The 21,212-nt window shown below is 40.8% G+C and overlaps 1 protein-coding gene across 1 annotated transcript; it reads left to right on the forward strand.

The window, feature by feature from the left end:
• Nucleotides 1-563: 563 nt before the first annotated feature.
• socs5b (suppressor of cytokine signaling 5b) lies at nt 564-20,084 on the forward strand. The gene is made up of 3 exons (XM_085297591.1): nt 564-591; nt 711-1,324; nt 13,104-20,084. Exon 3 carries the CDS (start codon nt 13,123-13,125, stop codon nt 14,812-14,814), a length of 1,692 nt encoding a protein of 563 aa, XP_085153717.1. The 5' UTR covers nt 564-591; nt 711-1,324; nt 13,104-13,122; the 3' UTR covers nt 14,815-20,084.
• The last annotated feature ends 1,128 nt before the right edge of the window (nt 20,085-21,212 follow it).

Below are 21,212 nucleotides of genomic sequence, written 5' to 3' on the forward strand. Positions count from 1 at the left end.
TGATTTCCCTGAACTCACAACCCTCGGCTCCAGCGAACTACTACATTACTCACACAACTTCCACTTCCCCTTACGGCTTGTGTCATGCGCTTAGGAATTATCCATCTCCAGGAGATGATCTCATGTGTGGGTGTAAGTGAGTAATTTCTCCTCAGAGACTTTTTAATTGTTCTTTGGAACAGGTTATGAGACGTACTCACTGGTCTACAGCACTCGAGGTCATGGGAGGTGGGTTGTAACAGGTCCTTTAATTAATTTAACGCAAATTTCCACCACAAGTATTCTTGCTTGCCGCACATGCGGATGAATTAGGCTACTTTGTAGTGTGCTTTAAAGTCTAATTGTGGTAACCAAGCTTCGATTGTGGTCAGATGATGGAGGCAAATTATTTTAGGAGTTTGGATCACAAATTCTGCATCTAAAAGCCTTCAAAATGTCAGTTTATATTGGGTCTTGGGGTTTCATAACATATTTTAATTGAAATTAGTACAAACGTAAGACGTTATGCCTTGAATTTTCCAGGCACCCTGGAGTTTGAGGGACCTGCCTTGCAAAGCAGCCTTGGGTATGACCAGAATAAGAAGATTATTGGTGAGGCTAAATTAATTATTCTAGTTATTAGATTACATTCTTCACTTATGACTCTAAGAATAAAATTGTTGTGGAGTTAAACGGTTTGCCGTTATCCCGTGGTTTCATTCACCCCACAGGCTGCGAGGTGAATGAAGGCTCGTTGGCCGTCTTTTACCCCGTTGATATCAATGTGCCAATGGACCGGCCTGCCCGGGATACCACCAGCATCACTTCACCTCTCCACGTTTCCAAGTAGCAGCCCAGCAGAGAGCCCCATCCTCCTCTCTCCGTTCATTGGTGACACTTGATGCCCATCACGAGGAGCGAGCCGCGGGGCATTCCCTATCCGCGTGTTTCGTCGGAAGTGGTCGCCTTTTCCCTTTGCTCCATTGGACCGAGCCCTTGTCAGTCGGGATCCCTCACGTTGAGCACAGTCCGCCTCTCAGACTCTGTGTCTGCTCAGACTACCGTCATATTGGTTGCTAGAAGCAGCAACGACCACGGCAGAAAAGAAGACCCCCACCATAATGAAGAACGGGCTTCCACGGCGCTTAACGCACGATTTAGTTTTTTAAATACATTTTACATTAATAAATTAAATAGTCGGTATGATACCGTCAAGTATTCGTGTACCTTCAGTGGTTTCAGCCGACACCGTGGTCCGCAAGGGGGATATATGCCTGAGTTCTCTTAATAGCCATTTTTTGCAGACAAAGAGAGCTGTTGAATAGAGCTTTCAGGAGACACACGGGTAAGATATGAAATTTAGAAACTAATCTGCACTTCCCGAACTTGTCACGTTTGTCTTCTTAGCTCATTTAATAGTACACAGGACCGTCTGGGTAACTTATAAAAAAAAATGTGGATTTTTTTAACAAGCTAAAATGCTAACTCCGCTAGCTAGTTAGTTAGCCAAAGCTAACTAAAACGCTAGAAATTCCCGTTCTGGGGAATGCTAACAATTAGCATTTTTGACAGCTCACAAGCCTGGACAGTAACTTGATTATATCTTTTGCCAACTAAATGATAAATATCTCTAATATTTGCTTTTTTAAGCATTATATTTATATGACTGCAGTCCACGAGCTAGCTCGGCAATTATGAGCCTGGAAAACGTTTTCAATAGTTACGTTCATAGCCTGTACATAGCTTGTACTCACTACAGCCTTTACATACTTAGTTATAGAATATTCACAACATACTTCATACCGTGTACATTATAACATACCATAATAGACCCATTTCTGTAGTATACTTACATATCTATACTATTGCTAATATATATTGTAATATATCTATATCACTAAAGCACTTCTGGATGGATGCAAACTGCATTTCGTTGCCCTGTACCTGTGCATGTGCAATGACAATAAAGTTGAATTCTATTCTATTCTAATTCTACATTTAGAGGTGTCCGGGGGGCTGGCTGTGGTTCGTTAGCGGGTTAGCAAGTGAGCTAACTTGGCTGGGACAGGGAAAATGTGGGGCCTCCAGGACCCGAGAGGCCTTCCAGCCAGATCTATGAAGCAGCTATGATAACGTTTTAACGCGATTGTCGGATTTCTGTTGACTTTAATAGCACATGAATCTGTAATGTAGCCAACGATACTATAACGGACCTGTCAAGATTGCACTGAAACTAAGACTGTTTTTGTAATCGCATAACTTAAGGCAATTAGCATGGCATCTAAACGGATTTGGAAGAATATGTCTTTGTTATTAATTTGAGATTTTCTTTTTAGATTAACAAAGTATATATTTATTAAATGATGTGTTTGTAACGATGTACTAAGCTCAAACAACTAACAAAGGAACACGGGTGTCGAATAATTGCTGTGGAAAAACAGCGTTGATTCAGTTCAAGTAGTGCATTATTGAGTATGGATGAAAATGTTGCTTCAAAGGTGTATTTTAACCGAGAAGTTCTTCAGCGTCCAGTTTGTCAGGTTTTAAGCGATGGGGAAAAACAATCGGCGTGCTCATTCGTTTTGATGTTTTCTTATTGCATGGCATGTCCCACAAATCTTCTATAATGTGAGGAGCTACAAATACCTCATTAACTCTGTTCTGGTCTGGTCTGAGCAGGGGAGGCATCCTCCCTTAATCTTGTCTTCTCTCCAGACCTCTCTTAGATCAGTGTGGTCCCAGGAGAATGGGTGTGTTGGGTTGTCGGAGAGGAGAAGTAGCCTAGTTCTGTTTCAGGACGGCCGAAATGGCTGTGGACTGGATCACACTTGGTGCAGCCATTGTTGACAACAGCAAAAGTCAGAAGGTTCAGGAGGACTGTCTCACACTTGAATTGACTTTAATTGCAGACGCATGTCTACATTATGATATGCTCATGTGTGTGTTGTCTGTTCTTTATCAATTAGAAATATACAAAAGTTCTTTAATATTTGCTATCACACGGATTGGGTATTTGGACATATGGTGGTCTGTATTCTGTGTTAATTAAATGCACTGACCTGAAAGCTAGTGATTGTATGTTTGCAGTTGTTCAGTCAGTGCCAGCATGTCTGGTATGACAGTAGCCACACTAATGAGAACAAGGAACAGATAAGACTGAAGTACAAGTTGGCAGATTTTCAGTTATAGGTGCCAGTTTTCATGAAACACATGAGCATTGTGCTTCTGTGTATCTTAGGGTAATTGTTTGAATTAGTGTCACAGTGGACATAAAACTGTCAGACTAACCAGCAAACGTGTATTCTTTAGTTTTTTGTTTGTTTTTTCTTTTTAGCTGTTTGTCAAAGGAGATTTGGAATATGGTGCCAAGTTTATGATATAATCATACTTGTGCATGAGAAGTAGTTGTATAGTTATAGCTTTTGGAAGCCAGGGACTATGTAGTCATAGTTGTTGTAAACTTGAACATTGCATGGTTTGTGTTTTTGGGGCTTTTTGAACTGATTCGCAAGATAAAGAATAACTCTCACAAGCCGGGATGGAAAAGCTCTTGAGATGTAACTGATATAATATTAGCCTCACAGTTCCAGTTCAACTTGGAGGACACACAGCAGGGTGGGAGCATGCACTTTTACTTTGGAGTTCAGTGGTTTGTTCATTTTGACAGTCCAGTTACAGAATCAAGAAAACTTCTGGCAAATTTAGGTTGTGAGCAGAAAAACCGTTGTGTTCAAACAAAACTTTGGCAAATGAGAGGCTGTTGTTTGCATGTTTTGCTTTCTCAAATTGAATTGGCTGGACGCACAGTTCACTTTGAGCCATGTACCTCTTCGAACAAATCTTGGAGTGCCTTTCAACATTTGGCAGTTTAGACATAAAGCACTTTTATAAGCATGATCATTAGTATGATGTTTAGACCCACAATGGGAAAAGTCAAATATGGCTTTAATATCTATTCCTGAAGACATATAATTATAGTATGATTGCAATAATATTGTTGCTTTAAAAAGTTAAATTAGCTGTTTAGAAATTCTTAAAATGATACGTATCCCTCTACTACACTGGAGAATGCAAATCCTATAAAAATTACAACATTTTTGATTTACATAACTAATACTGATTTTGTGCTACATCAATAAAAGGCTAGTCTCAATGTCTAAAGCAGGCTGTAGGTTTCCACAGGTTTGGGCAATATTTGACCAAGACAGGTTTTTAAACTTGTTACAAATCCTGAGAAACCACCCTTTGAACACACATAACGTGTTCCACTTAAGTCTGTTATACTGTTTGCTACAGTGTATGTCATCTGATAACTTAAAGTGGATGAACTTATACTGGTTTATAAAACTGTGTTGCTATTAGGGCTGCCACAAACGATTATTTTGATAGTCGACTAGTCACCGATTATTTTTGCGATTAGTCGACTATCAGATCATCATCCATTGGACGTAAAACGTACAGCTTATTGCACCAGCATGCATCTGCTCTTATATAACTATCATTAGCTTACAGCTTTAAGTGTTTAAGGTATGTGCTAACTAAACATAAAGGCAAGATGATAGTTTATTAAATGTTAATGAAATCTGAAGATTGTTTAGGTGAAGTTTAATAAACTCAGCCGTCTGCTCCTTGCTATCTAAAATATAACAGGACACTGGAGTATATTCTCAAGCATCTCACACTTCTGATAATCAGCTGTCTGCTTGACGTTTATTCAGCTGTGTAAAAACTATAACTTTAATCTCAGCCAAACCGATTTACTCAGGAACAAATAAAACACTAAAAAAAGCCAAAAAATAACATTTTTAAGTTATCTAAGTAACTGATATATCATGTTTAACCTGAGTAGTGAAAGATGGCGGTGGGTTTGAAAACGATTTGCGTGAGCCTAGCCCCCGGCTAGCTATCGAGCTGGTGGATAACAGACGTCTCCGAAAACGTCGGAGCGCTTTTGTGGTGTCTTGATAAACTGAGTAGATATTTGAGGTTTACACAGCTACATTCTCGCCTGAAAATATGCTAAACATTTATTTTGTGACCCAGAAAGAATAATAAGAGTAATATTAAAACTAACTAGCTGCCGCCATTGTTGGAAACTGAGCAGGGCGCTATGAATTCTGGGATACAGCTTCTTCTTCTTCGGGGTTTAACGGCAGCTGGCATCCTTGTACATGCAGTGCTGCCATCTTCTGTTTCAGTCCGTTATTACTCTCTTAAATCCTGCTACTTATTCCTGCGTCTTTTGGGATCTTACAAAGCTTCAAACGACGCGTCTACTATAAAATTAGTCGTCGACGTAATCGTGACAAGTCGACTAATCGTGGCAGCCCTAGTTGCGATGCACAGCGGCTGTGATTGACCGTTACTCTCTTATGAATGTACGCTCATCGGCTGCTTTTTTAGGGACACCATTGGCTTACTAACACAAATATCTTAATCAGCTAGTAACATGGCAGTGAGTTGATGCGTTTAGACATAGGCATGGTCAAGGTAACCTAGTGAAGTTCAAACTGTGCATCAGAATATGGAAGAAATGTGGTTTAAGCGACTCTTGTCAGCTGAGAACTGGGGCTACATTCTTTTTTTTGACAAACTCACCAAAATTGGACAATAGATGGCTGGAAAATGCTGCCTGGTCTGATGCTTTTCCATTTCTGCTGTGACATTTGGAGGGCAGAGTCACATTTTGGCATAAACAACATGAAAGCATGGTTCCATCTTGCTTTATATCAACATTTCAGATGCAGTGGAATGGGGGATATTTGGGGCCCCTCAGTTCCAGCTCGGCATCGTTTAAATGGCACAGTCTGTATGAGTGTTGCTGCTCAGCATGTCTAAGCGTTTAAGACCACAGTGTACACATCTTCTCGTTGCTCCTTTCAATAGGATAACACACGATTTCACAAAGATCAGATCATCTGAAAGTGGTTTCTCGAACATGACAATGACTTCACTGCACTGAAATGGCTGCCACAGTTGCCAGATGTCAGTCCAGTAGAGCACCTTTGGGATGTCGTGGAACGGGAGATGTTCGTCCTTGATGTGCACGTGATGATTCTGCAGCGACTGTGATGCAATCACGTCAACATGGACTGAAATCTCTGGAATGTTTCCAGCACCTTGTTGACGTGAAGGAAAAAGCAGGTCCCAGAAACATCATAAGCTTGATTATGCAGACTAGTGGCTGAAGAAAGAACTGACCTTTGGAATTGGAGTTGTGACATCTGATTTCATTATCCAAGTAATATGACAGTTTTTTTGTAGTTGTTGGTAAAAACAGTGAAAAATGGCAGTAAGAATATCTGATACACAGGCAATGGCATCATTTTCACCTATAAAATGTTGCCATGATAGCTCAGATATAAATTCGAACCTCTGTTATGCACAAGTTTGGTTTAGCCTCTGCTGCTCTGACAGTGACAGATTAACTGTGTTTTGTTACTGTGAATAATTCAAACCTAAAAACTGAACTTTAATATCCCCTAAGAGCACCCAAGTCTTTAAAAGCCAAACCCTGTCAAATGTTTTTGACTTGGTAACTCAGTGATCAATATGCTAATTTAATCTACTCTGCACTGTTGGTTCAGATAAGATGCACTTGGCACAATAATATTTGTGTATCTCTGTGATTTCCATACAATGTGGAGATTTTGCATAAAGTGGAATTTTTATGTGCCTCGTTACAAGCGGCAGAGTAAAAGCTGTCGCTTACAATGACGTGCACAAAACTAGAAAGCAGTTCACTGACTGCTGTTGGCAGTTATTTTGCTGTGTTATAGGGCAATTTAAGTCTGTAGTGCTTTCTTTCTGGGAAGCGCTGATGGGGGTGACAATAACCACAGGAAAAAAAGGGGAAAAACTGTGGCCAAGAATTGATAAATTGGTTTTTGCAGTGGGCTCGGTGAAGGCATGATTTACAGTGGTGGGTTTTCCCCACTGCTGTCACTGTTACGGCAACAAACAGGAATGATCTCGTTTTCAGCGCTTGAGAGTAATGACCATAAACCCTGTGAAAACTGTTGTCGTAGTAAGATGCATTAGAATCAGTGTCACATACATAAAAATAATAATTTTGTAATGTAGTTGTGTCCACAACCAGCACCGCTGAAAAGTCGCTGAGAAGTTTTCTGAGTCTATTGCAGCAAAGACATTGGCTTCATTGTTTAGGGCAGAGGAGAGGCTTTAAACCCAGCTTCAAACAAACATTTCTAACCAGTTTAGACAATGTCATTTGTATGTTGCCGTTAGAAATGATGTGTAGTTCATCACTCCATCGCCAGTCAGCGGTAGTTAGACCGCAGAATAATCTTTTTTTTTTTTCTTCTTGCTGGCACTACCCCTTGAGCGCATTGAATACAGACATCCAGCAGAGCAGACCATGTAGAAAACTTGATCCGCGTTGTTGTACAGACACTTATAGAGCATGGAGTAGGGATGGGTACTGCAACCAGGTATTAAACAGACCCTAGGGCTAAATTATAAAAGACTGTAGTGTCAAAAAGCTGAAGTTATCATAATGTTTTGGTTTTGTTACTGGAGGCAAAAAACCCCCCCAACAAAACCAAAACCCAAAACAACACAAAAAACACGTTTATTATTGGTACATGAGGCTTATCTTTCTGTGCTCCTCTGTTAGTTATTAAGACATAAATCTGTGGTGCATTTTTTTTTCTGTTCCCTATTTAGAAGACAGTTCTCTCTTTCTCTTTTGGAGCCTGCATGCAAGGGGCGGGACACGGGGCAGCTCTGTCCCACACACAGAAAATTAAATGCTCAAAAGTGTGGCTGAACTTTGCCAGAGTTGATGCTGACATTGGTTGTTGCCACAGTTGCAGCGGTCTTTTAATGCGGAAACACAGTCAGTGTGTTGAAACTTTAGTGAAAGTACATCACGTTCAGATGAAGAAATGCAGTTTTTGACTGTAGAGCTGGTAGCACACCCACGATTATTCAAATTATCAGTTGTTTCATCTAAAATATGGACCTGGGTTAATGAGTCAAAGTCACTATTAGCAGGCTGAGTGTTTCGGGTGAGTGTGTTCAGTCTGGGATGGTCATCATCTGGACCGTCGCTCCCAATCCCCCAAATTTTTTTTTCATAATTTGATTGTTATGTTACTCCAAAAAAAAATCCCAATAACAATATTAAATCTTTACCTTATTGCTGGTATCACATGTAGTTGGCAGGTGAAAATTACAATGGGAAAATGCCAAATGGGAAATAACCCAAATATATTAATGAGATTTTAAAAAGGTTGTCCTGTATACAACTTGCTGCCAGACCAGTCGAAATATAAACCTAAACCTCTTTTATGTTCAAGTTGGGATTTGCCTTTGCTGTTTGTTAACAGTGAGTGTTTCACTGTTCACTGGTGGGCACTGCTATGCAAAATAAAACAGCCTATATAATGCAATCAAATCTACCTCGCAGCTGAATGTTGTTTACAACAAAGCAGAAAATGGCATCCCATGTTGTCATGTTTCTCGGTTAATAGATTTTGAAACTGATTCAAGTTTATGTAGACACAATAAGTCTGTAAATGACAAACAGAGCTCGACAACAGACTCGTGTGACTGTCTGGGACCTGTTTTCAACAGGACTTAAATCAAACCTTTATTTGTAGTGATTGTGGAGGTTTTATGTGTTAGTGATTTTATTTTTATTTTGGCTATTAATAGTTAAAATAACAACACAAAAGTGTTCATTAAAAATAAATTGGCAAAAAAGAATTGGATAAACAAACTTGACTGAAGAAGTAAAGATTGAGCTTATTACACCTCACCTTCTTAAAAATGGTGTATTCCAAATGGTTGTAACTAGATTTTAGTGATGATCATATTTCAGTTTTATATTTGTCCATCATCTTTATTATATTTATCTTGACTCCTGCTTCTTTAAAGTTGCCTTTTCTTCTGAGTTTATACAGTAACGCTCATTTCAAAAAGCTGCAGTGTTAATAGACTAATTCACAGCATTTTAAGAGGTATGTTGTTAAATGTTTTGTTTTGGGGTTTTTTAAAATAATAACCTGATCCATTTTATAAATAATTTTTGGTTTTCTGTTTCCCCAAGCCTCTGATTTAGTATGCTATTTTTATTGAAATGTCTTTAGTTTGATATAATATTGATGAAGTTTTAGGCATTTTTTTTGGAAGTTTTATAACATATAGTAGTCAGTTGTCAAGTCATGCTTTGAAGTCTGTTCATACATGGTTACTATATCACAGTCATTCATCATAATTTTGGCTTCATTTTTCATTATCCTAGTACCAGTTAATGTGTACTTAGTACAGATCATTGTTGGAAGGAGGAAGAACTGACTACCTGTGGAAAAATGGCAGAAAATTACTTTTATTATATTTCCATTTTTAATAATCATAACCAATTCACTGCACAGATGAGGTGGTGGTATAAAAGTTAACCTCTGCTTGCAAATAATTTGGAGTTGCGTTGTGGAATTTTGATGACATCTGCTTGAATTTTGAAGGCTGTTTTAGCAAAATAGAAAACTTATTTACCACTTAGTCTGCAACGTCAGGCTCTTGTTTTAATAAGCTTATCCAATGTCAATAAACTGCACAAAACATAGAGGGGGGGGGGGGGGTCTAAATCACATGAGATTGTTTGGTAATAACAATTGTGCAAATTGGGTCTTTAAATTGGAAGATGAGCAGTAGAGTGAAATATTTCACAAGTAGCTAGTAGGGCTGAACGATATATCGCATTTGCGATAATATCGCGACATGATCAAGTGCAATTTTCTAACCGCAAAGGCTGCGATTATACTCTGGACATGTACAAATTCATGGGCTGCATCCTCCTGAGGCCGCATTTGTAGACCGATTACGTCACAGCGACGCGCCGAAGGCTGTCCAAATTACTACCATATCCCAGAATTCATAGCGCGGCCCAGCCAAACTCCAGTTTCCAACAATGGCGGCCGCTACTAAGTTTTAAAATTACTCATACTAATCTTTCTGGGTCACAAAATAAACTTTTAACATATTTTCAGGCGAGAAAGTAGTTGTGTAAACATCAAATATCTGCTCGGTTTATCAAGATATCCCATATTTGCAAAAGTGCTTCGACGTTTTCAGAGGCGTCTGCTACCCACCAGCTCGACAGCTAGCCGGGAGCTCGAGGGTTACTGATGCGGCCGAGAACGGCACAACTCCCGGCACATCATTTTCAGATCACCGCGGAGTTTCGCTGCTCGGGTTAAACGTGATATATAAGTCACTTAGACAACCTACAAATGTTATTGTTGGGCTTTTTTCAGTGTTTGTTTTGTTCGTGAGTAAATCGGTTTGGCTGAGATTAAAGTTATTAGATTAGATAAAATAAAACTTTATTAATCCCCCGGGTGGGTTCCTCCTTGGTTTTCACACAGCTGACTAAACGTCAAACAGAAAACTTATTAAACAGAAGTATGAGACAGTCGAGAATTTACGCCAGTGTCTGGTTATATTTTAGATAGCAAGAAGCAGACGGCCGAGTTTATTAAACTCCACCGAGACAGCGGTGACGCTAATCAGAACTAGACCGTCCAATTTCACGCCTTTAAATTTTAAAAGTGTGTTTGTGTGTGTGTTTATACAATTGCTATTATGTTTGCACTTTATGTGTAATGTTACTGACTGCAGAGATCAGTAAGATGTGTGTATTTTTTATTTATTAGTTTTATTTATTTAATATTATTTTTTAATTGAATGACTGTCTAGTAGTTCACAGATGTCGAAAAACTGAGTGTGGTAAAGCCACTGATTTTTTTTATGTATATTTCTGCAATCTGCACATTGTACTGACTTTCATTTTAATGTTTACACCAGGGTTCCTTGTCAGCACTTTATGCTCAGATGTTTGTAAGCTAAAAATAAACTATTGTGTATGTTCAAATATACTGTTGTGATTGAAGAAGTTAAATAAAAATGTCAGTCATCAATTCATGCATCACCTCATGTCATCATAACAGAGGTCTGTCTTCCAGGAAAGAACAGTTTAAAATTAATGTAATATAGTATTGGCCATACTATATTGCTTGTCTTTGTTTAATAATACAGAAGACAAAGACCTTAAAAAATAATCGCATATCGCATCGCAATATTGGGGCAAAAAATCGCAATTAGATTATTTTCCATAATCGTTCAGCCCTAGTAGCTAGACTGTTTGTTCTGGGAAAGCACAGTGCATTTACAACAAAATGGTGAATGGCCTCAAGGATAGAAATGTATCAGCCAGCTGATTGGTCTAGAAGCTCATGGAGCCAGTGTCAAGAGAGGTACACACTTTGAAGCTGGCATCCAGTTGTAGGTTCATTTGGTGTTTTTTTTGCAGATTACATGTAGACCATTACATGGCTATTTATAGTCTTTGTCAGGTAGCTATTTTGCATGGACTGGGTTGTGAAATACAATGGACATATTGAAGTTTATTGCAAATTCTTTGGGTAATGCCAGCTGGGTTGTAAGCTACACCAGTGTTGCAGTTTGTTTTTTGGGGTGGGTATAGCAACCAATATTGGCTGTTAAAGGAGATTCGTTGTTCTGTCCTCATCTTTTTTCTGACAAAGCAAATCCATAAGTGGGCCAGGGTCCTAAGTCTGTGATAAACGTAGTGAGCTGCCTTGAGCAAATGTCATGTGCTGAATCTCAGCATGGTTTGCTTACCTTGCGAAACATTTTCTGTCACAGCTGATAGTGTTGAACCACGATGTGTTCGTTAGTATTTATAGGTAAACTTTACTCTGCATGCTGGTTGACATGATGTTTCATAATCGTTGGGTAACAGGTTTTAGCCCAGAAGAAGATTGAGTTAACCGGCCAAAAACAAAAGAAAAGATAGGAAGTTAGATTTGATGATTCCAGAGAGACTTGAAGACTTTTGTGTTAGTAGCTCACTAAATGCCTGTTCTTTTAAGTATGGTACAATATGGTTTCTGTGCTAATGTCTTGCACTTGTTTCATTCAAAGTTCACTGAAGATGGACTAAAATTATTTTTAGAAATGAGTAATTTGCTGTAATTCCGTTTAGCAACAGAGACCCTAAAGACCCTTGACAGATATATTTAGATTTTCTTTATAGAACATACAATATTTAGCAATTTTAAAATCATGGACAATGTTTGTTTGTTTTTCCCACTTTTTTCCAGACAAAAATAATGAACATATTACCCTAAAATGTATCCCTGCTGAGATAATGTAATGGAATAATCTTGTCACAATAAGTTATGAATTTGTTGTTTGTGGCATTAAATGTGTTGCTAATAGTGAAGTTGCAGAGTGCTCTGTAGTGGACGAACTGTGCGGCACAAACATGGTTGAAGGGTGTTTCTCCCATCTCTTCTTTACTTTAATTCTCATTTGTCTGTTATAAATGGGGAAACCAGTATATATGCAAATGGCTAATATCGGCACCATCAGGATCTAAACCTAAACACTAGTGTGAAGAAGTGCTAAGCTGTTTGGTTGAAGATACTGTTCTGGTATACGCATCTTATTGTTTTGCCAGTTGTGTGGACACTAACAAAGCCACGATGTCAAAAAACTCATCAGAAACAGGAAATGCTGTAGAAATAGTCGGTTATGAATTCCTTTAGGGCTTTGGCATCTTTGGCTGCTTCTCTATAGTAACTCTGCTCACTGTAAAATTTGGATTATTAGAATGCACTCTAGTGCTAGAACTTCCAAATCCCTGTCAAATTCTACTAGTGATAAATCAACCACTTATGTGAGAGTGTATGTGAATATACATGTGCCCTGTCTGCTGCTGTTACAGGGAAGGTTTTTGGTCAGGTCTAGACTGGCTCTGTAATACAGTACATACCAGCAGATCAGCTGTGAGCAGATCCTAGGTTCATTTATAGCTGTGGCCTTGTGTCCCTGCATGTCTGCCTGGCAACTCGTAACTCTGCTGTTCCAACAGCTCAAGCTCACCCACCTCCCAGACACTCTGGCCCCGTTATACTCTCACCATGTCTAATTACTAGATGCACATTCGTCTGGGGAATTTAAATGTAGGGCATTCTTTGTGTAGCTTGTACCTCAGTGTTAAATGTAGGTACCATTGCTGCTGTTGGGATGTTCTCACCTGTGAGTTAATCAGCTTTGTCTTCTTTTATATTCAGGTCCCAGGGGCTCCTATTAATGAAGAAAGTGGGCATCATGTGGAGCAATCTGAAGAGCAGATGCCAGACACTCTTCCACAACAACAGTTCAGGACCCCATGAAAGCAGGATTGAGGCAGACACTGTCCACTGTGTGGTGGATATCGGTCAAGGAGGCAGCTCAGGTGGGGCACAGGCATCAGGAGCCTCCAGCCCGTCACGAAGCCTCCTACCAGTGCCAGTGGTAACAGCAGGGCGCCGTCATCATAATTGTGTGTCGGACATACCTCAGATTGTAGAGATAACTATCGACAAGGACGCTGAAGATGTGCGGAGTGGGTCCGGGGGTGTTCCCTTGGCTCGCAGAGACTCCTACTCCCGTCATGCCCCGTGGGGGGGCAAGAAAAAACACTCATGCTCCACCAAAACCCAAAGCTCTTTGGAGGCAGATAGGCGGTCCGGCCGCTTACGCGGGAGTGGGAACCGTAGGGACAGGCGCTATGGGGTCAGCTCTATCCAGGAGACAAATGACTCTGTATCAGTAGGACGCAGTCTGAATGGTCGTTCTCTGCGCCAGCGGCTAAGTGATACAGTTGGGTTGTGCTTACCCCTGCCTGCTCGCAGGTGCTCACGTTCCTCTAAGAACGCCGTCACCTCCAAACGTAAGATTCACCTCACAGAGCTCATGTTGGAGACCTGCCCCTTTCCACCAGGCTCAGACCTTGCTCACAAATGGCACTTGATCAAACAGCACACAGCACCAGTCAGCCCGCATTCCTCTACTGCCCTTCTGGATGCTTTTGACCCAGCCCACCCCTCTCCCGAGGATGAGGAAGAACGTCTGCGCGAGCGCCGCAGGCTCAGCATCGAGGAAGGTGTGGACCCACCACCCAATGCACAGATCCACACCCTGGAGGCCTCAGTGCCAGGATCCTCTCTCTACAAACTGGGACCAAAAATGGCTCCTGGCATGGGAGAGGCCTCTGGGGAAGGCCGGGTCACAGGGGCCGGGAGCGCTCTGGCTGCTGCATCATCAGGAGCCTGTGGGCAGTTGTTGGGGGCTGCAGCGTCATCCCAGGACTGTGACTCTGAGGAGGATTCGACCACCCTTTGTCTGCAGGCCAGGAGGCCCAAGCAGAGGCATGCTTCAGGGGATGGTCACCTTAGCCGACAACAACACGGTCCCTGGAAGGTTCATACTCAGATAGACTACATCCATTGTCTGGTGCCAGATCTTTTAGAGATTACAGGTCTGCCCTGTTACTGGGGCGTAATGGACCGCTACGAGGCAGAAGCGCTGTTGGATGGGAGGCCCGAGGGCACCTTCCTGCTGCGTGACTCAGCCCAGGAGGACTACCTCTTCTCTGTTAGCTTCCGCCGTTACAATCGCTCCCTGCACGCACGCATCGAGCAGTGGAACCACAACTTCAGCTTTGACGCTCATGATCCTTGCGTTTTCCACTCTTCCACTGTCACAGGACTGCTGGAGCACTATAAAGACCCCAGCGCCTGCATGTTTTTCGAACCTTTGCTTACAGCGCCTCTTCATCGGACTTTCCCCTTTGGCCTGCAGCACCTGGCACGGGCCGCCATCTGCCGCTGGACCACTTACGATGGTATAGGGTCTCTGCCATTGCCTCCTGCCCTGCAGGACTTCCTCAAGGAGTATCACTATAAACAGAAAGTACGAGTTCGCTGGCTGGAGAGGGAACCGCCACTCAAAGTCAAATAGGGCGGCTTCTCCATTGCCTGTTAGACATGCTGCAGGAGGAATTCATGACTTTAGAAATTCCTCATTAGCAAAATGGAAGCTATACTGATATGGCTTTCTTACCGGTGGGGGATCGAGTTTAAGTGTAACAAGCTATACAAGATTCATTCTAAACTTTGTTTTAGTTATTACTTACATCACAAAAGTACATATGATTATATTCAGTATAATGCTGTCTGGCAAGCACATGTTTTTGCGTTGAACAGGTTGTTTTGACAGGGAGGGGAGACACAAATATCAGTGCTTTGTGTCTTTTTTTTTTTCCTTTCTCTTGCTTTGTGCTAAGTGTCTGCCTGATCCCACAACATCACCCTGCCTGTAGACCTGCATGCATGCCTCCCCCGTTCATCCTAAATTGCTATTTAGGCTTACATGGCTATGTTGTACAGCTCACTTTGTGCGCTCTTACTTTTCTTCCTTAGCTTGTCAAAGCACCTAGTGGAGCACCTTTACAAGAGAAGGTGTGTGTGTGTCTGTGTGTGTGTGGGTTGAGAGGGGATCTGGAGGTGCTATTTTGGTATACTGCAGTCAGAGCTTGTCCTATGGATAGAGCTACATAAGTCATATTCTTTGCCATCTCGTTGCATGCATCAGTGAAGCCAGAGATGAAGGAAAACAAGTGATTTCTAAGGATTATGCGTAAGTCCTAAAGGAACATTAGTTTCTCTTTTAGCAGTATCGTGAGTGATGCTTAATAAATCAGTTGACTGTGTGGCATTTAGTAAGCAAGCTAAACTTGTCAGCTTTATTCCACCTGTGTGGCATTGCTTTGGAAACATGACAGATTGTGAGGAAATCTTGTCATTGGTGCAGTTGTGAAAGCAGCCTGTCACTTCTTCACTGACCATAGGCAGTTTGGCATGTGGACACATGCACCCAGTTCAGTTCTTCCTGAAATCGAGGTTGATATTTTATTCCGTTTTATAGGTGCCTCCTTAAGCTCACGATCCATTTGTTGCATCAGCAATATCTGTATATTCAAAATATAAATAAAAATTCAAATATATAAATAAATCTCAATCCATGAATTCAACATATGTAATTACATTTGAAACATCAGTGCAGCTAGGCCTGGGTTCTTTTGGTTACAATAAAGAATCCTAACAAATGTCTTTCATAGGAAGTGAGAGCAGCTGTGTAAAGACTATCTCTTTAAGCAAGTCGATTTACAGCGTAGTGAGGCAGTAACGAGCCTTGTTCAAGATCGGGCTGTGTCATGAGACACTTCATATAGTTATAGATGAATGAAGAGGATTTCAAAAGCTCAGCAAGAATCTTCTAAAATAGGAAAGAACAACTCCCAGGATTAGACTGCAGTGCTACTTTCTCTCTCTGTTCATTGTCATAATTACAGTATTAAATGATGAGAACCCTCAACTCTTGAGAGGCGGGCATATCCTCAGTTATCTAGCCTGTCATTTCCATAATGTCTTATTAAGCGTAACCTGTGTGCCTCATACATGTCCAGTAATATGTTACTTTATTTTCCAAACAAGAGTGGGAGGTGCCTCAGCACGATCCACTCGGCTCTCATCAAATAGAACTGAAGATGGTCATAATGAAGAGTTGAAGGAGCAATAAGCTCAATATTTATTGTGCACATTAAAGATTTTATAATGGATAACATTTTAGTGGTGCTATGTTGATTAAGCTCTTGCAAATTATTGAAATAACTGTGTGCATTAGTCACATCTGTTCTGACTCTGTGCGCGCATTAGCCGTTCTTTCTTGTTGGGTCCAGAGTCAGTTGTGCTGCTGTAGCATGTTTCAGTTTAGATAGCCGACCTGTCACATGTATATTGTTTTCATCCTCAGCTTGTCAGACAGCTGTAAGGAGTGAGCTTTAAGCTTAACTCTCCACTGTGAGCATGTTGAATGATCTAACTAAGCTATCAGTATTAAAATCAGTTCATCAGCACAAGTATTTGTTCAGTCTCCTGAGTAGTTGTAAATATGCAATAACTGGCTTTTAAATAACTGACATAAGTTGAAATTTTAATAAAATGTATAGATGACTGAAGGAGGGCGAGATGGGTTGAGACTGAGTAGTTTCATTAGGGTGTAATCCTTCACATTAATGTTTCAAACTAAAATATTTAAAGTGAGATACAGATGAGATCATGATCACCGAGCCTACTCTGTCGAGCTCTCAAACTGCTTTTGTTTGTTTGCTCATGTCAGCCCACTCAGCTGTTAAAAGATGTAGTTCCCATCAGTAAGGTGAATCATGAACAAATATATAATTTATTTCTTATATTTGCATCTGTGACCAAAGCTCTTGCACAAACCTACATGTATTAACTAGTAGTTTAAAGCTTATGTAGTGTTAGACTTTAACTAGTTTAGATTTTGGTTTTACAAACAATTAATGGCTAGTTCCCTGCTACACTATGTAAGACTTAGAGCTACACCATCAACTCGCTACCAAATACCTTTCCTCTGCTAAACAGTCGTCCAGTTTCTATGGATTTATCAGATGAGGATTTTTCTGCAGGTGGTCACACGATTGGTTAAAGGACTTCACCAACCAGTATTAGCTTTTTCGGCTATTTAGTGAACTGATCAAAGTTTTACTTCTTGTTTACTCAAAAGTTGTAGTACTCTACTAACAGCACTGCAGGTCTCTTTGTATGTTAATCACTGGTGTTAGCTGAAGTGGCAGGCGTGACCCTTAAGAGTGGAATAAGGCTGACACTGGGTTTTCTCGCATGTGCACTTCTATGTTTGAGGTATTTTAGCTTCCACACTTAACTGTACAAATGAAACCCCCAAACTACGCATACGTCAGACCGTCTTTCTCACTGTGTCTTGTCTCTCACGCTGCAGCCTAGCAATGGCACACAGCTGCTACAGTACAAGTGCTGCATCCTATATGCAGACACAGATCAAAGGCCAGCGTTGCCATTCTGGAGCCCGCGGTCACTGTGCTGTAAGGTCCAGTCTGTGTTGCTTTTTCTTTATTATTATTATTATAATATACAAACCGTTCCCTCGCCGTCCAGCCACATCGCTGACATCACTGTGACGATGGTGTCCTGTTTAGGCTGAGGTGAACAATAAGGAGGGAGGGAGGAGATGTAGCTGGCTTGCTGAGTCCTGGCTTCCTGTTGCTGCAACAGCATGCTCACAGAAAGGACAAGGGATTTGTCTAAATAAATAGCACTTTAATTGTGTATTTGTTTTATGCAGAGCAGGCCGCAAGTGTTGGGGCAGTGACATGTTTGTTTAGTGTTTTTCCCCGTCTTTAGTCAGCATATTGGATTTAATCAAGCTGAGGAACAGATAAGTGTGTGGTTGGAGTTGTTGACCTTTTAGTCGACTTCTCAGAACAAAATTTACAAGTAGGGTCAACAGATTCAGTCTTTTGCAACTAATCCCTGCTGAACTGAGTGATTGCTTTCACTCTTATGTTGAGGATCACTGTTTGTCTGCTTTGATCCAAAACAGAGGAATTGCACTATCCACACCCCCGCAGGGATTTGACTACTCCAAAACCTACTGAGAAATTTGAATAGTTTTCATAATTTTTATACCATTTTGCTGAATTAAAGATCCAAAACAACTGAAAATGTTCCACTGTCCAAATTCTTGTGGACCGCACCGTGTGCGCGTGTGTGTTAGCTGAAGATGGTGAGACTTGGGTGGGTGTTACGAGGGGTGGGGGGAGCCGGTGCTCCTAAAATATTTCACAGGTGTTGTAGGGTGTGTTGATGGGAGTCGTTTTCTCCGCCTCGCTGAAGACTCGGTGCGTTTGTGTGTGGATGTATGTTAGCTTACGGACAGAGCCACACAGGGAGAGTTTCCCGTGGAGAGACGGGCAGAGTTGAATGTGAGGGGTGACGACAGTGACTCCTATGAACAACGCCTCTCTGCCCCAGTTCTCCCCCCGCCTCCCCATTTATTCTCAGGCAGGCCCATTGCAAGGAGAGTCCCAGGACCCTCTCAACCCAGTTTTCCCCATGGGAAATATCTGACATTAACCGTAGCACGTTTGCCATATAACTTGTAGATTTAGGTGAGAAAAAAACCAACGTATGAATGATGGATTTATGTAATAGCCTGATGAAAAGACATTTTATTCTTCAGTGGTGCATACACTGTCTGGAACACACACAGATTTGCACACACTATCAACACTTCTTCTAACAAATGCACTACCCCAGGTATTCACACACCCTCCCTTCCCCCCCAAGCCAGGGATGTATAAACATGGACCACATTTAGCCAGCGCCACGTTTCTGTGCAACACCCAGCCCACACACACACAAAAAAGGGAAGGTAAAGCTGTGTGTGTATATTCTGTGTTCTTAAGCCAAACAAAATACCACAAAAAAAGCTTAACATTTCATTAGTATGACACTATTGGGCTGCACTATGAGAGCCTTGTGTGTGGAGGCAAACCACAAACTCTGCTCTAGATGAGAGATGGTTGTCTCCTTAGCTGTCCCTTAAAATAATAGCAATACCCCTGGATGTAGGACATATAAACCAACCACCACCACCACGGTACGACTCATGGTGTCAGATCCTAGAGAAAAAGAGAGAAAAACAAAAATAAATAAGAGATTTTTAATTTTTTCATGTTCCCATATATAAATATATATATATTTTAGAAAGCTGGGTTAAGTGCTTTTATGCAAACAGAAGTATGAAAGAATTATTATTTTTCCTTATTACTGCTCCCTAATATGCAATGGAGTGTAGTGTAACAATGGTTGCAATCCTCTGTCACTTTAATGCTGTATGTGCACATTGGTTGCTGGGTGGATGTGGGTGCCGAGGCAACAGGACTTGACAGTGATGGGAACTAATGGTTGTTACTCTGCAGCACTGGGATGTTCCCAGACTGCCCTATTCGTTTTGGCCAATCACAGAAAGCCCTTTAAATCCGGGGCCACAGCCGCTGCCGCGGGGCTGACCAAACTGTCGTCAGACGAATATCGCCGTTCTGTTCTTTTCTGCTTTTCCTCACCCGTTTCTTTTCTTTCTTTCGTCTGCTGTCAGGTAGAATTCGGAGCGTGTAAATGGCATAATCATGTTCACATTTCACTGTCTGTTCTGTGTATCTGCATCACCATTCAAAGAGGAAAAAAAAACAGTTGTTTTTCAGTATAACCTGTTCATTTTTAAGAGCCGTATGATGCGACACTTGTAGCTGTCACTCTTGGTGCTTGGCTTATGCTTCATTGTCTTAATATTCCAAATAAAACTGTTAAGTGTAATCCACACTGGCCCATGATATAATGTGTATGTATTTTTTTTCCCCCTTTATTATTCCATCTTACATGTCCGGATTAGCCAAAAGTAGATTTACTGCAGCTCACTACAGTTTAGCTTGTCTTATTTTCCCCCACTCAAAACTACCAATCCTTAGTGTTGTCCCACCTGCCAAATCCTACTTTGTACACTCGTACAGGACACCATCCATGGATGCAGAGACCTCAGACTTTCCCTTATTACTCACTTATTCGAGGCAGACTCTGTGTGGATGCCCTGCAGTTTATAGGCTGACGTGTTAATCATAGCTCGCATCTCACCCAGTTACATTTTATGTTCTGGCCTCTTGGTATGGATGGTATGTCAGTCTGTTACACAGGAACCAATCAAAATCTCTGTTTTGTGTGTGACTCAAAAATACAACTTTCATTCAATTTAACAAATTATTCTGTCTCAGAGAGAACGGCAAGTAGATGAGCCAGGTAGCAAAATGTAAATAAGAAATAACTTGTGTTTAGCAGCCACCAGTTTTCACAGAGTGCACTTTATTGAAGTTTTCTGAAGTGAATTATTAAAAAACATCCAACACATTAGTGTTTAACTTTGACAAAGCCATTAAATTGGTTTAGCTTTGCTACTGAAGCTGTAATATAAAACCATGGTATTGATGCTAAAAGTCTCTCATAGGAAAAAAATATGACGAACAAGCAAAAAGCTCATCTTAAGTGTTGATAATTGTGCACATAAATCAAAATGTGAGATATGTGATTCCGTAGAAAACAGCTTGTGTGTCCCTGAGAGATGAGAAATGCTTTATAGAAAAACACAAACTTGTATCTAAAGCTGTTTCCAAAACCTAACCGAAAATCCTTTTAGGACAAGCATTACCACGTTTCACTTTTGACTTAATGACGTGGAATTTTATACAATATCTAGTTTCTTCTTAGTATTTTGTTCATTTGATATTATTAACATGTAGATCGAGTTTGTCTTTAGAGATTTAAATATCAAATTGAACAAAAATAACAACGTCAGCAACATGGATACTCGAGTAAAGTAATTTTAAGTGAATTCCAAGCATTTAAAAGTCTTTACAGATGAATGCGCTCATATTCTGCATGTTGTTTCACCTTGAAGAGGGT

Source organism: Mchenga conophoros, linkage group LG13 (assembly GCF_057382185.1).
Source record: "Mchenga conophoros isolate Kocher_MC1m ecotype Shallow Benthic linkage group LG13, M_conophoros_male_GT1.1, whole genome shotgun sequence".
Taxonomy (NCBI): domain Eukaryota; kingdom Metazoa; phylum Chordata; class Actinopteri; order Cichliformes; family Cichlidae; genus Mchenga; species Mchenga conophoros.